Source organism: Setaria viridis, chromosome 1 (genome assembly GCF_005286985.2).
Source record: "Setaria viridis chromosome 1, Setaria_viridis_v4.0, whole genome shotgun sequence".
In the NCBI taxonomy this organism is placed as follows: Eukaryota; Viridiplantae; Streptophyta; class Magnoliopsida; order Poales; family Poaceae; genus Setaria; species Setaria viridis.
In genome coordinates this window covers 33,834,212-33,849,287 of record NC_048263.2, presented here as the reverse complement: position 1 = coordinate 33,849,287, position 15,076 = coordinate 33,834,212, and the positions used below count along the sequence as shown (strand labels likewise).

The 15,076-nt window shown below is 46.1% G+C and overlaps 1 protein-coding gene across 1 annotated transcript; it reads right to left on the bottom strand.

Moving 5' to 3' along the window:
• Window positions 1–11,966: 11,966 nt before the first annotated feature.
• On the bottom strand, window positions 11,967–14,198 carry LOC117845292 (protein DETOXIFICATION 49). Its single transcript, XM_034726279.2, has one exon. It carries the CDS (start codon window positions 13,861–13,863, stop codon window positions 12,175–12,177), a length of 1,689 nt encoding a protein of 562 aa, XP_034582170.1. The 5' UTR covers window positions 13,864–14,198; the 3' UTR covers window positions 11,967–12,174.
• Between the last annotated feature and the right edge of the window lie 878 nt (window positions 14,199–15,076).

The following is a 15,076-nucleotide window of genomic DNA, read 5'->3' as shown; positions in this document are numbered from 1 at the left end:
AAGACAAAAGGTTCACAAGAGAAGAGGGGAAGGAAGCCCAAGACTGATGCAACTTCTAGCTCACAACAGCAATCTCAGCACGTTACTCCGATCACTGCACCACAGAAGGGAAGCAAGCCAAGGCATGATGCTAACTCCGGTTCACAGCAGCAACCACAAATGATGTCCACTTCTCAGCCTGAGGTTCAATTATATTCACAGCCACCTCCTGATCCTATACCAACGAACAATTGGTATGGGTATGGCATGTTACACCAAGTTGATGGAGGCCCAACAGTTGACCGGATCAGAGCTTCAAGGGAAAGATTTCTTAGGAAGAAGAAGTAGCCATGTGAACAAGTTAGGGCTCATTCGTTGTATATATCATCAGTTGTAATATATCTCTAGAAAAAGCTAGTCATGAACAAGGATCATATTTTGCATCGCCAGCAACAAGCAAACTGTCATTATAAAGGCATTTTGTGTCATTTCACCACTGAAAATGCTCATTTCTGACCACAGATAAAAAAAAAAGCTACAGAACCATATTTTCAGTGCTAAGCAAACTGTCCTTAATTTTGTGCCGATCACAGATCAAACAGGCACAAGACATGTTGTTCAGAACATGCATTACATCTCCAGAACCATAACACCTACAGCTACTGAACCATAACACCTATATTTACTGAATCTGCATGTCTACAATAGCATAATCTTGACACCTGACGACATTCCTTGGTCGCCTTCAGCAACTACTGGCGAGCTTGGACTGCTTTCTTCAAACAGCATTTGCCACAAGCCTCTTGCAGGAGAGTCACTCAGCAACACGAGTAATTTCAATTGGTGGCGTGGACCACTTCTTCCAGTTGTGAAAATGATCCTCACAAATTCTTAGCCTTGGGCTCTGTCTAAAAACAAGTAGTACCCATTCTTCACGTCGTATGTCTTCATTAAGCTGCAGGAAAAACAATAGCGACATTAGATGGATATGCATATTGAAATTTGATGCAAGGACCCAAGATGAAAAATTCGCTATTAGTAATCATAGTTTAATACATATGCTGTCTAACTATGTCAATATAAGAGATTGATTGGTTATTAGCTATAGGAACAACAGAAGTCCAAAACATTATCTAGATATTTATTCATCAAATCCTTTGCCCTGTTAAAGTTTCAAAATGTTTTAGGTTCATTTAAGAAAAAAAGTCACAGAAAAAATTTCGTGCGCATCTTAGCGGTCCCTGGCACTAGCAGCCGCTCCTTCAACCTGCCCACGAACCTGTCAAGATTCCAACATCCCATAATAAAATTGAGGCATTAAATCATCTGGCAATCCACCTATACCTCATCCTGTACCATCCATATTTGAATCGCATAAAAACCAGCAAATCCAAACCCTAACCCCCAATTAACAAACTAAATCCTCAAATTCCTAGACCGTAATACCAAGAGTAGTCCAAGATTGAGGGCACACCTGGTCGGAGCACAATGTTGCGGTTAGTTTTCATGGGCTGCAACTACTGGGGTCAGTGGGCTTCTAGCCTTCTAGGAAATTGGCATGTTCGGATGTTCCGGCCCAGATACTCCTCGCTCTTTGCGAATTAGCCAACTTTGCAGAATTGCAGGCTTATTTGCAGGTCTCACACGATACGTTCTCATCGGCGATTGGCCGGTTTCTTCAGAGCGCAGAGACGATCTGCTTTCGGCTTTCCGCGAGATCCCCATTAGGATATGTTACCTCGGTTGATTCATGTCAGGAATTCCATGGCACACACCTGCTTACTATTAGTTTGCATGAGGCATGCACTGAAGGTGCTTGTTGAAATGTTTCTGCGTATTTTTCATCAAATCGCAAGTTTGATTTGATATCTTACTTGCTAGTACACCGAATGCTTTGGTTAACAGGGTAGGGTTGTTATTTTCATTAAGAATAGAAAGAATGTTTTGTACCAGAGGTCGGTAGTATCTGGAAGCTTTTTCTGTACGAGCAACTACACATTTTAACAGACTTGAGTGGCACAAACTATTTTATTTTTATTTTGGTCCTTGTTCAGAACAATGTTGTGGCAACTTAACTAAGAAAAAAACTTTAACTAAAAATTAAGCAAGAAACTGATCCATTTTAACTTTTAAGCTCCGCATAGCATTGGTTAGTACATTTTCTTTTTTTTTATGAGTAGTCAACTCGAATAAGAACTCGAAGAAGTAGACTCAACTTAATGACTTCCAATCCCTGCAATTCTAGTGTCACATTTTGCATTTCCATGTACTAATTTAGATGTCGTCAACTGTTGTCGGAGTTTCAGATCGCGTGCTGTCATTGGCTATGTCATGATTTGATTTTATACTGTTTCTATTATATTCTTTGCTGACTTTCTAACCCATCTATTATAAGTGTTATCGCCGATTAAACAACTGGTGTATAAGCAGGATACTATTAAAAGTAACTTATGAACAATTGAAAAAATGAAGTCAACAGATTGTTATATTGCATGATGTGCCCCTGTACCTTGCCTTTGAAGCTCATTTTCCAGGCAAAAATTCATTGGGGATCACTTCTGGTTGAGGGTACTACCATCCAAAGTATTCTGTTGCAACTGAAGTTCCTTTCCGTTCCTAAAGCATTGGAAATGGAGCTATCTTGGACAGCTGCATAATGTTTGTAGGTGCTTCAGTGCTCGCACCTGTTCAACTGGGATCTACTGAATGTCCATCTTAATCTTAATTCGAAGGAGAATTTAAGAATATTCAGACAATCCATTCAAGTTGTTCAGTTTTTTCCCCTTTCAAATATCTCCGGATATATTTTTTTTAGCTGTGAATAAACCGGATTTAATGTGATTTCGCTGCTTGGCCGGTTTTATGATCTGCTGTGAACATCTTTTGACTTTTTTTATCAGTATTTACTAATTGTTTTTCATGTCTTTCAGCTATCTCCCTTTGACAATGCATCCAAATGTCTGAACTTAAATTGTCTCGATGGCTCGATGATCATGTTAGTGCTGGGCGTGGTGAGCAGACTGAGCACAAACCAAAACTATTCTTTCGACTTTCAGAACGGCATGTGCCAAGAATAAATCTGGTTAATGCTGGCTGTAGTAATAAATTCTGAAGGAAATGGACATCATAGATTACAGAAAGTGCCTGTTTTATTCGAGAAAAAAAAAAGGAAAGTGCGTGTTTGATTCACCTTAAAGGAGCAGACGATATCTTACAATGGGATCCTTTTCTGTCCGTACTGGTTAAGGCTAATTCATACAGTTTTGATACACAAGACACCGTCACCTCAGTCGGGCAAAATCATTGGGTACTGATGCTGAGCGATCTACAGTCGTTATCTACAACGATATTGAGTGCGACATGGTACCGTATAGAGTTAACATCTGAAAATCTGATGCTACGGAGAAGTGGCAATCGAATAACAACTCTAGGAAATTCTGAACAGCCATCCGTTCTGGTTCAGATAATTTCAAATTTGCAGCTCTAAACTTCAGGACTTCTGCACAATGCACGCCATCAATAGCTAAAAGTGCCGCTTCCTATAGTTCCATTATTTTCGTGAGCACGATTTATTTTCTTATCACAATATAAGGCTGCAGTTCCATACCTCCATCGATCGCGATATGTCTGTTTCCTAGGATGAAAACCCGGTCGAAGTGAATATTGTTACATGCCTTATCTGAAAAAAATTCTTAGGAACCTTCCTTGTTGGCCGGTTAGTGGCTATAATTTTTTTTCCTTGAAAGCACATGCACGCCATATCCTTACGAACACTTTCTAGAGACTGGAGTGACAGATTTTGTGATTGAAATTGCATAACTCTGCAAAACTTATCTATGCAAGGCTAACTTTCTTGAGCATTCTGTAACAGAGCCTTACGCCCTGCAGGCTAGCAAAGTGCTACTTGAAAAAAGGATGAGAAAGCCGTCGTCGTCGTTGTTTTCCTTTAGCAATCAGAAAAACAAAATGGAAAAGGCACCCTCCATCTCAGGCATTATTAAACAAAATTATCGTACTTGACGAATAATTTCCCACTAAGTATTTAACAAATCATGTGTCAGTAATGTAAAGTAAACGATGTCTCGATCCAGGCCTTGTACAACAAGTTGACATTCTTTTTCAAAAAAAAAAAAGAAAAACAGTTTGAGTTGACTTGCTAAATGCCAGCTTGTATATAAAATGCAGTACGTCGATATGTCAACTGCATTACTAAGGCTGAACTGAGGGGTCTCAGGCCTTTCGTTAACAACTGAACTGATGCTGCCGCCCTGTCAACACGCTCCGATCTGTTTGAGTTTTTATTGTTGGAACGTGCTCATATCATATACTAGGCATCTATTTATTTATATTTTGTTATTCACAAGCACATTCTGTTCTGCGCATTTGATCTAGTGGGCACGTCTTCAGCTGCCGCGCCGGCGCTGAGTCAGGGTCGGTGCATCCCCGCGACGACCCGAATATTGTCCAACTGGTCCATGACGCCGCACTGAGCCGCACCGCGCGTGCGGCCGGCCGTCACGGCTGGCCGCCGCCCTCGGCGACCGCCAGCCCGACGCCGCCACCGCCCCTACACTAGCCAGCCAAGCCAGCCGGCCCGCCTCTTCCATCCGAGACGTCCCTCCCGCCCACGTCGGGGCTGGCCGGGTCCGCGCGTGCGCCGGCCGGCCGGTGGGGAGCCTTTGCCCTTTGAACCCCCGCGCCGCCCCACCGGTGGCGCTGCTCCCCCACCACTAGACACGCGCCCAGGCCCAGGTCGCCCCATCCCCCCCGTGCCCGTGCCCGCCCGCCCCGGCTGGCTGGCTGGCTGACGGCTGCAACTTGCAACCGGCCGGCCGGGTCGCGCACGGCCGACACGCCCGCGAGCCGCGCCTGGGCGAGCGTTAAAGAAATCCCCCACGAGGCCACGAGCCGTCGCGATCGGCGGTGCTGTGCCCCCGTTGCCACCACGGCTCCCGCGCCGGCTGCAAGCGACGGATTGGGACGGACGTGGCGCGCGTGCTTTCGGCGAACAGTTGGTGCGCGAGCGGGATGTGTAGTAGGCCGGCCGGCTTCGGGTTGGCACGTCACTCCCTCACCAGAACCACTGGTACTACGTTACAGGAAGCTCGACGCACTGCGTGCCAGGATCGTCCGCTACAAAAAGTCGCAGGCAGTATCGATTTATCTTGTTCCACATGCACTCTTTACGCTCTGGTTGGTCCCGGACTGTGGTAGATACGTACCGTGAACTCTGAACTGAGTGTTTGGCTCGGAGGCAAAGGTACTCGCAAGATCGTAGGCGAACCAGCTTGGTCGTGTCGTGATCGTGACACGCCCATCGGTTTACGCTGGCGTCTGTTTCAACTATCCACAGGTGGTCTAGAGAGCAGAGGCCGGGCCGGCAGGGGAGTTCGAATTCGAGGACGAAATGCAACTAAAAGTAACTGTTGTTAGATTTCAGACGAAATACGATGAGATGGTGACTAGCATCAAGGATAACTATCGCTTTGAGCCTTTGATAGATGTTGACCGGACATGGTTCTGTGGGTCACTTTGCTTGGTAATCAAGGGCATATCAAATCAATGATGATTGCCAATGCCAAAGTCTGTTGACTTATTGCCTTCTTTCATTTCTTCTCCGGAAAACTCTTATTGGGGAAGGAATTGCGGTATTACCCATCTAACATATATATGTACAACTAAGCATTTCATATGGCCATACAGCAATGAAAAATAGTATGTTTATCATAAAAGTAATTTTATATATTTTATTTTGAAAGTTATTTAGTCTGGTGTTCTTTTCCATTTTTCATTTGCAATTCTTTACTTTATGTGGTCTTCAAAATATCATGCACATGCATATAATAAAAATATCTTAATGATAAATATTTGAAAATATCAATTGTGCAAATAGGTGGTCGCACTAGGGAAAACAACATCCCCTTGCCTAGAACCAATGCCTCACAAAGAGTGATTCAATTAGAAAGTGGGATAAATTGGAGGTGGAGGAATATGACTGACTAGGTTCATGGGATATTTATGCATCAATTGTTGATTCTCTATTCTGATATGCTAGTTTTTTCTTATTTAACTAGTCATTTATCTACCGCATACTATTACATTTTCTAAAAAAATCTATTAACTACTAGGTTTTTGTAACATTGATAAAATAAAAAAATATAGTAATAACCGAGCACCATGCTCCAGCAAAAGCATAAAAATGGCATCAGATGGATGAATATAGAAGACCTCAATCATGCCTCATCATGAGGATTCACACTAATAAGTATTAGAAACAATATCCAACATAAAAGATAAAATGATTAAGATTATGCGATCATGATTTTTATGTGATTACGATGGTTTACATATAACCCACAAAAATGTTAACAAGAAATTCTAATAAAAAGTCCAGCTTCAAAGTACACCCACAAATATAAAATGATAGCTCAAGCTATAACTTACAAATATACAAATATTAATTGAGGTCAATTGATTCAATAGAAATAATATGATATTTAATAAAATAACATTTCATATTAATATAGTGAAATCGTGATACTCTAGCTCATATTGTTGGTATTGCTACAAATTACAAAAGGAATGATGTAGATATTGTATGCTACGTCGAATATATAGGATGAGTTGTAGGTAGACTCCATTTATGTGTGCCTCAAGCACGTCGGAAGATCCAAAAATCATGGAGAAAAGATTACAATCCAGACAAAATCTTACATATTGTAACCGATTAGAGAATACATCTTGGAACTTTACTCCAAGATTATGTAAAGCGAGGAAATGACCCCCTAGATCCGTGACACACAATCTTGTATACAAACTGAAAGGATCTTGATGTCACCTAGGGGGGTGAATAGGCATAACCTGAAATCGTCGCCACTTAAAACAAATTTGTTAGCGACTTGCGGATTATTCCGGAAATACTTCCGAAGATTCCGCAAATTATGGATTCTTCGAAGAAATCTTCGGAATCTCCGTTGAAGGAAACACACGCCTTAAGCAGTGGAATAAAGCTGTCTGCCTGAAAACCGGAACTTCCAGTTTCAAAACCAGAGCTTCCGATTTTGGCTCGGGCAGAGAGCAACCCCAAAACCTTATGCGTAGCAAGTGAGGTAAAGATCAAACCAGATTTAGAGAGTATGCTTAGATAGGTATCTTAGTAGGATCATAAAGTTCCTGCACTTCACAAACACTAACACCTAAGTAGATCAACCAATATTACGAGATCAAAAATGAGATGGAAGTGCAATGCAAATGTAAGCAAACCAATGAGGAGATACAGTGATTTGTTTCACCGAAGTTCAGATTCATCCTGAGTGAATCCTACATCTCTGTTGGGTGCTTCCAAATAAGCCGGGTTGCACTCAACCCTTTCCCCACTTCACTAGTTAGCTTCTTCCCTTTGAGAAGCGAAGCTCAACTTGCACAAACTGTCCCATAGCTCACCACACCTTGGGAGCTCTTGGACGACACCTAGCCGTCTAGGAGGAACACCTCCAAGAGTAACAAATACTTTACTTGAAACTTGACAAGGAAAACCAGCGCTCAAGTGTATGAGTGCTCTTCTAGTGCTCTCAAATGACTCATCTCTACAACCTAACTCACAAGATCTAGTAAAGATCACACTACCTTACCAAGAGGGGTTGGGGAGAGCTATTTGGCTTTACTTCAGCTTAGAACAGGCAGGAAGCACGCTAGCAACTGCAAAAATAGCAACCAGCCATTGAGGGGATCGAGGGGTATAAATACTCCACTCCCCAAAAACTAGCCGTTGGAGTTGTCAGACCAAAACCAAAACTTCCGATTTTTCAAAACTGGAACCTCCAGTTTTTCAAACCAACTAGCCGTTAGGGTTTAAGTTTCGAAGTTTTTTGGAACTTTCTTCAGAAACTCTGGAACCTCCAGAATCTTCCGGAACTCACTCCGGAAACTCCGGAACTTCTTGTTTTTCCACATCCTAACCCATTAGTGTGTACGTGTGGCTTTTGTGTCTCTCGTCCCTCACATAGGATACTTGAGCATTGAGACTTTATCAAATGACCATGTGATGCATCCCTCTTGATAGTACGGCACACCTATACTCAAGATCAAAATATAAATACCATATTCATCCTCTTGAGCTTCATTACCACGAACCATGCCATACTCGATAATCATATCTACTTTAGAGTTGCATCCATCTTTATCTCTTTGGTTTGAGCACTTCAACCTTAAGCTAGTGACTTGGATCAATATTCAACCGCATATGAATGAAACTCAATTTTCAATCACAAGTCACTTCTTCATATGACTAGATAAACATTTGATCCATTCCATTGCTATACTCGGTAAGGCTTGACTTGAAACCTCAAAATCCTCTAGGCACTAGCCGCTTTACCCTAGCAAAGCTGAAGGCCCAAGTCACTACTTGACCTAACTTTGCCTAGTACCTCGTTGCTAATCACTTGCTTGATTTCTTCATCCAATCGCTGCCGCATTTGAGTCTAGCTATGTTTTGACATCACGAATGAAATCCACTTGAGATCATATCTTCTTTTGACTTCTATATCCCATCTGTTCATAACAAGTTTCTCATTTTATTTAGAGACCAACTAATATTCCAATGCCATCATACCTCTATCCTTACTTCAATTTGCTTTGCTTGTCACGTATCACACATAGCCATCATGGGATCCACATAATATCCCTTATTAGGACATTCATCTTTAACCCAAGCAATCTTGCAATATGAGGCTATTAACCAAGCCTCAACTCTCTTGTACACCATTGCCTGCTTAGATGAACAATGCTATATACCATACTTATTTTTTTCATTGTATGAGCCATTTAATACAATATTTTCCACAAAGATTATTTGTCAATAGCATTATGCTTACTCATAGACTTAACAAGTTCATTACACCTTTAATCACGTTATCATTCAACCCACCAAAACCCACTAGGGGCCTAGATGTTCTTTCACAAACCGATCCACTGGAACGCAGGGTATAATATAATCCATCCATATAAAAGATAGTATATTACAACTCCTTAGTAACTCAAATATATATAATTTTTTGTTTCCAGTGTTATCATCGAGCTCTAGTCCTTAGTCTAGCTCTATAAATTTATATTGTCAGTGAGAGACACTGATATAACAGAATTCATATTGAATGTCAAATTTTAGAAACAACAACAAAGGATTTTTTTTTCTCAAATCATGATAGTGGTTTAGCAATATGTGATGTGCAACTCCTAATTCACCAAATTTGGAAGCCCATTAGCATATTTGTTATGCAAAACAAGACATGTACATGTTGTATGCTGAAATTGAGCATGTTTGTAATATTCTAGAGCTTCGAGGGCAAATCTAAAAAGTTGTTATTATATGTCTCTTTCCCAACTTGGGAATAGACAGAGAGTTGAGAGCTAGGGTTAAGGAGAGGAGAGGAGATGTTTAAATCTACCAAATCCATCCAATAGAAACTGAAATCCGTGGGGGATTAGGAGCCTCCCATCATTATTGGCTCTCACCTCTTATATTACTTCTTCATATAGTGGATTGCTCGCCGCCGCCCGTGGTTTTTCCTTGCAAGGGGTTTCCACGTAAATCTTAGTGTCTATTCTTGATTTGGTATTTTCCTTACCATATGTGTTGATTAAGTCACCATCTTGCTCGCTGCCGATCCATATGTGAAGTGGTTGCTTGTATGGATAAGTTGGCATGGAGGCATATGTGTGTTTTTTGATATGTTGAGATGAGATGATGGGGATTGGTATTCTAGTAAGTTGGCTATTGCAAGTATTTTGTTATTGAATCATTGGACACTTTGTTGTTTGAAAGTTTGAAGCATAGTTGATGTTTTGTTCATGCACACAAGGTGTTCGGTGAAATGCTTGTGACAAGTTAGTTTGCTAATTTGATTATTCCGCTGCTCCATTGTTATCACACAATATGATTTTACTTAAATGGTCTCCATATTTTGTTTCATTCGGACCCTTTGGCCTTTTGTTAGATGCTTTGGTGCATATATAAAAGCTCAAACTTTATATAGGTATCAACGTACCAATACTCAATCTTATGGAAATAACGCATACAAAGTAAATACACTAATTCAGTAAGAATTGTCATGAACGAATAAAAAATAGACACGGTAATGAACTTGCTTTGCTTCTAAGTCGATGGCTAAACACGGTTGCTTTCATTCAAAAGGTGCTAATCGCTAGCCAACCCTCCAACCATCTCAGAATGGAGCTCTCAAATATCGGTAGTCGAGTTCCAGTCCGTTAGTTTGTAATCACCAAATCCAAAGATACCATTGACTTCGAGTGCACAACTCCTGGACATCCATTACTGCTCCTTATATATCCCATCGGAAATGAGAGCTTAGGCTGTTGATTCAAGCAAGAAGTGGCGATTGCTTCCACGCAAACGCCAGATGTTACCACGCCGAATCGCAACGTATACCAACCCCAAAATCTACTACTACCGCTACTTGCTGACACACATACATAAATACATACGGGCACATCTTTTCTACGACAAGTGAAGTAGTAGCACGCCGAACCCACATGTCCAGGACATGCGTGATGAACTGATGAGGAGAGCCATTTTTTTTAACCGACTACTAATAATCTGGAATATAATACGTCCTGCGCTGGCTCTTTATCTTTTTCTATAAGAACCTGCACTGGCTCTTGAGGCCATCCAAAAAATGTTATCTTCTCGGAGTCCCAAGAAGGCCAGTGAGAGAGAGGCAGGGAGCCACACTGCCCACAGGCTGACCATTTATTTTACATTTTTTGTAGGAAAAAAACGCGCCACCCGTGGCCGGCAGCGGCAGGCATGGCGGTGCCGCCGGTAGCCGTCACGCCCACGAGTTGGCCAGTTTGCCACTGCGGCCACCGTACGAACTCGGCGTATAATTATGCGCGGCACAGGCGGATCCACCTCGGCCTCGTGGCGCCGTGGCTGGTTCGATCGGTTGCGCCCTGCGCCCTGCGCCCGGACACCGGGAGCAGAGGAATCTCATCGCCTTCGCCGGGATGCGAGCCGCGCCAGCGACCCCTGCATGTTGTTCGGCTCACCAAGTTGTAGGATGTGCATGTACACTGTACAGCAGAGGTAGGAGTTTTTAAGTGAACTGATCTTGTTTAAGACTGCCACTGTGGAAGATTACATTGTTAAATACGGGGTATGCTGTCACGGCAGTTCAAACTTCAAACTGAGCTAAAACTCCGGACGGTAGGAGTATGCTCGTTTAGCAAAGCTCCAGCTCTAGCTGCTTCTACAGTTTCTGCTGGAGGCCTACTAAATTGGGATGTTAAAAATAGCTCTATGCCTGGAGCACTGAAGAAGCTGGAGCCATTTTGTTAAAGAAGTCGAAGAAAAAAAAAGTAGCTACTCCAACTTCTCCTGATTTCAGGAGGAGTCCGAGGCTTGCCAAATGAGGTCACGGGAGTAAGGTTCGTTAGCATGGGCGCCGGCTTCAGATCGCTGTTGATTCGTGTGGAGGTACGTCATGGAATCTCCGATTGTTAATGGCGAGGTCTTAGACTTTGCGGTTGCAGGCGTGCTCCTATTGATCAGCAACCTGGCCTATCGTCGAACGAGTCCGTGACTAGTCTATTGGTGGCTTTGCATCGGTTTTGTCGACGATGAATAATATACCTAGGATGAGATGTAAAAGTGGCACGAATCAGTAACATTTGACTCGTTTTGAAATGTAAATTCATAATAAACCACCTCCTCAAATTAGGATGTTTTCTCTAATACATATACCGTGTCCGACTCAGTTACTTTCTCGTTCATTAGACCACATTTTAGTGTGGAGACAGAGGCGGATGGATGTGGCTTCACCAACCATGATTCAACTCCTAGAGTTCAGGATTTACACGTGTGCGTCTATGCGACGCCTATTTTTCACTTGGAGCAGCTGTGAAAGTAGATAGTGAATTGTGGGTGTTGAGGAAAGAGGCTGCTCAGTGCTCAACCAATAGAAGAAAACGAATCCCTTCGATATTTCCTGTCAATGTTCTCATCTTCTATAATATCCATCATCAGAAAAAGAAAAGAAAAGAAAAGAAATCATTTACAAACAACCAATTGGAAACAAAATTTTCGCTCTGTCAGCCTCTGGTTCCCTCTCCCGCCAAAAAATATGACAAAAGAATGGCTCGAAATGTCGATTGGCGCACACACGGTTGCCTGCCCTTGTGTCAGCATTGATCCTTTGGTCGCTCGATCACTACGTCGATAGTCACGCCCGGCTTGTCGTCTCCTCCAACTTCCATGCCCTCTTTGGTCTCCACCGCGCCAGCAGCTCCGGCGAGCTGCTGCGCGCGCTTGGCCTCGGCGGCCCAATCCGTCCGGCCGATCACCAGCAGCATGCGCACGACGCAGGCTGCCTGCGCCGCGAGGAGGCCCAGCCACAGGCCCTGGAAGTCGTAGTGGTACCAGAAGGCGAGGACGAGCGCAACGGGCGTGCCCACCAGATAGAAGGATCGGAGGTTGATGCTGGCGGCGTCCTTGGGCCGAGCGCTGCCCCGCAGCACGCCGCAGCCGGCGGTCTGCGGGCAGTTGCCGAGCTCGCAGGCGCCCAGGATCGGCAGCACGGACGCGGTGAGCGCCACGATCGCCGGGTCGGCCGTGAACATGGTCGCCCACGCGCCCCGCACGAGCCACGCGAACGCGGACGCCACGCCGCCGAACGCGAACCCGAGCATGAGGCCGGCCGTGGCCGCGCGGCCGGCTTGGTCGGGGCGGTTCGCGCCGAGCTCGTTGCTGACGCGCGTCGAGACGCCGAAGCCGAGCGAGGAAGGGAAGATGTAGATGAGCGACGTGGTCTGGATGAGGATGCCCATGCTGGCCACCGTCGCCTGCGGGTCGGCGAGCAGGCCGCAGAGGAGGATCATGATCTCGTACCACCACCACTCGAGGCAGACGCTGACGCAGCTCGGCAGCGCGAGGCCGGCAAGCTCGCCCCAGCCGCGGAAGCTCTCGGCCGAGAGCGCGAAGCCGCCGGTGCGCCGGTGCACGCCCTTGAACAGGATGTAGGCGAGGAGGAAGAGAAGGAGGTTCAGGTTGGCGAGCACGGAGGCCAATGCGACCCCCCTGATGCCGAGGCCGAGGACGGAGACGAGCACATAGTTGATGGGCAGGTGGAGCGCGATGGCGAGCGCGGCGCACAGGGTGAGGGGCAGGTTGATGGACTGCGTCCGGAGGTAGATGCGGACGGGGTGGAGGAACGCCTGGAGGAGCAGGTCGGGGAGGGAGGCGAGAATGTAGGTCTCGGCTACGGCGGCGATGCCGGCGTCCTGCCCGCAAAGCAGGAGCAGGGGCCGCATGTGCGCCCACAGCCCGCCGATGGGCACGGCGGCCGCGAGGAGCATCAGCACGGTGCGCTGCGTGGTGACGCCGAGGAGCTCGTAGTGGCCCGCGCCGAAGGCCTGCCCGCAGATGGGCTCCATGCCCATGGCGAGCCCCGACAGCACGGAGTACCCCGTGATGTTGGCGAAGCCGATGGCGAGGGAGCCGCCGGCGAGCGCCAGCCCGCCGAGGCGGCCGAGGAAGAGCATGGAGATCATGGAGCGGAGGTACAGCAACAGCCCCGTGAGGATCATCGGCAGCGCCAGGCCCAGGATGGACCGCGCCTCCGCGCCCGCCGCGCCGGCCGACATGGACGGCATCATGGGGAATGTGACGGACAGGGACACGGACCAGGCTTCCTTCACCGCCCTGGCGAGCCGGCCCCTCGGCTTGCGCGTGAGCACCGGTGGCGCCGTCAGCTCGTCCTCCACCGGCACGAGAACCTCGGCCTTGGGGAGGAGGAGGGAGGCCGCGAGGAGGGCCTCTTCGCCGGCGGCATCCCGGCACGCCACCGTGGCGGCGCCGCAAGACAACGACATGCCCGAAACAGAGGAAACGCTCTGCCTCCGCGTGCGTTTCGCAGGGAGAGGAGAGGAGCCCCGTTACTCGCTCGCGAGTCCCGAAACGTGCAGGCTAGCGAGCGAGCTGTCTCCGGCGCGGAGGCGACGCCGCGACGGTGCTGACAAGGAGAATTGAATAAATTATGCGTGGATGGCGAGAGTGCTGCCCCTGCCGCCGGTGCTGCAACTGCAAGGGCGATGGAGAGGGGCGGGGAGTTTATATAGGAGGCCGCCGCACGGGCACGGCCGGAGTGGGTTGGACTTTTGGACTCGGCCACTCAGCGACCGCCCCTTTCTCCAATTCCTAGCGGTTTTTTGGATGGCTCTGTTTCTCTGGCTGCCAGCAGGGGCCGACGACTGAATTTTCAGCGGAGGGTGTCAACAACATGAGGCTCCGCGCGTCATTCTTTACAGTCCCGCACGATGCTATGAATATCCCTGTTCAAAACAAACTTATCACCTGGTCTTTCCGTAAAGCGCACTGGCACGCGTTGATCGCCACTGTGGGCGGGCGCTTGGGTAGTGGCCGAGGTTGGTGCCGAGCTGAACGGATATGGGTGGCAATTTTTATCGGCCCGGACGGCAGGCCGGCCGGCTCGATCCCGTCGGACGGCGATGTGGGTGGCTGCATGCCTAGGTGCGCAGGGCACGGGGCTATCGGCTATCGCCCCTGGTTTGAGTGGCCGAGATGTTGTTTGCGTCCTGGGGGTGTCTCGCTCATCACTCATCAGTCGTCTCTGTCGTCTTCATCGATCTTGTCTAGGTGCTTAGCTGCTTATTAATCACTAGGATTTTAACTTTAGGCAAATGGATCCGGTTTATACTGCTGTCAGAAATTAAGTCATGTGACACGTGACTCGCATTGTCATTAACTCGAGCCAACAATGCAAATCTTTCATTAAAAAACATACATATGGATCAGGCATTTATGCGAGAATAACATGGCAGTGGTTTTCTAAAAGTGAAAAACACAGTTCTTACTATCTTTTGCAAATATACAATAAAAATTATGGATCAAAAGTTGTGCATTGTTAACATGCCAATATCCAAAATGGCATTGTTTCAACATGTAGCCCAACTTGAGGAGATCGTATTGATTCGGTGTAACATGTGTAGGCCATCTAGAGTAAATAATTGCTTTGTAGAGTCTCCAATGGTAAAATCAACCACTTTTTATAAGAAGCTTACAAGA

What these genes read in the sequence shown, in the direction of transcription:
- LOC117845292 (XM_034726279.2), bottom strand. Translation starts at nt 13,863, where the DNA reads ATGTCGTTGTCTTGCGGCGCCGCCACGGTGGCGTGCCGGGATGCCGCC.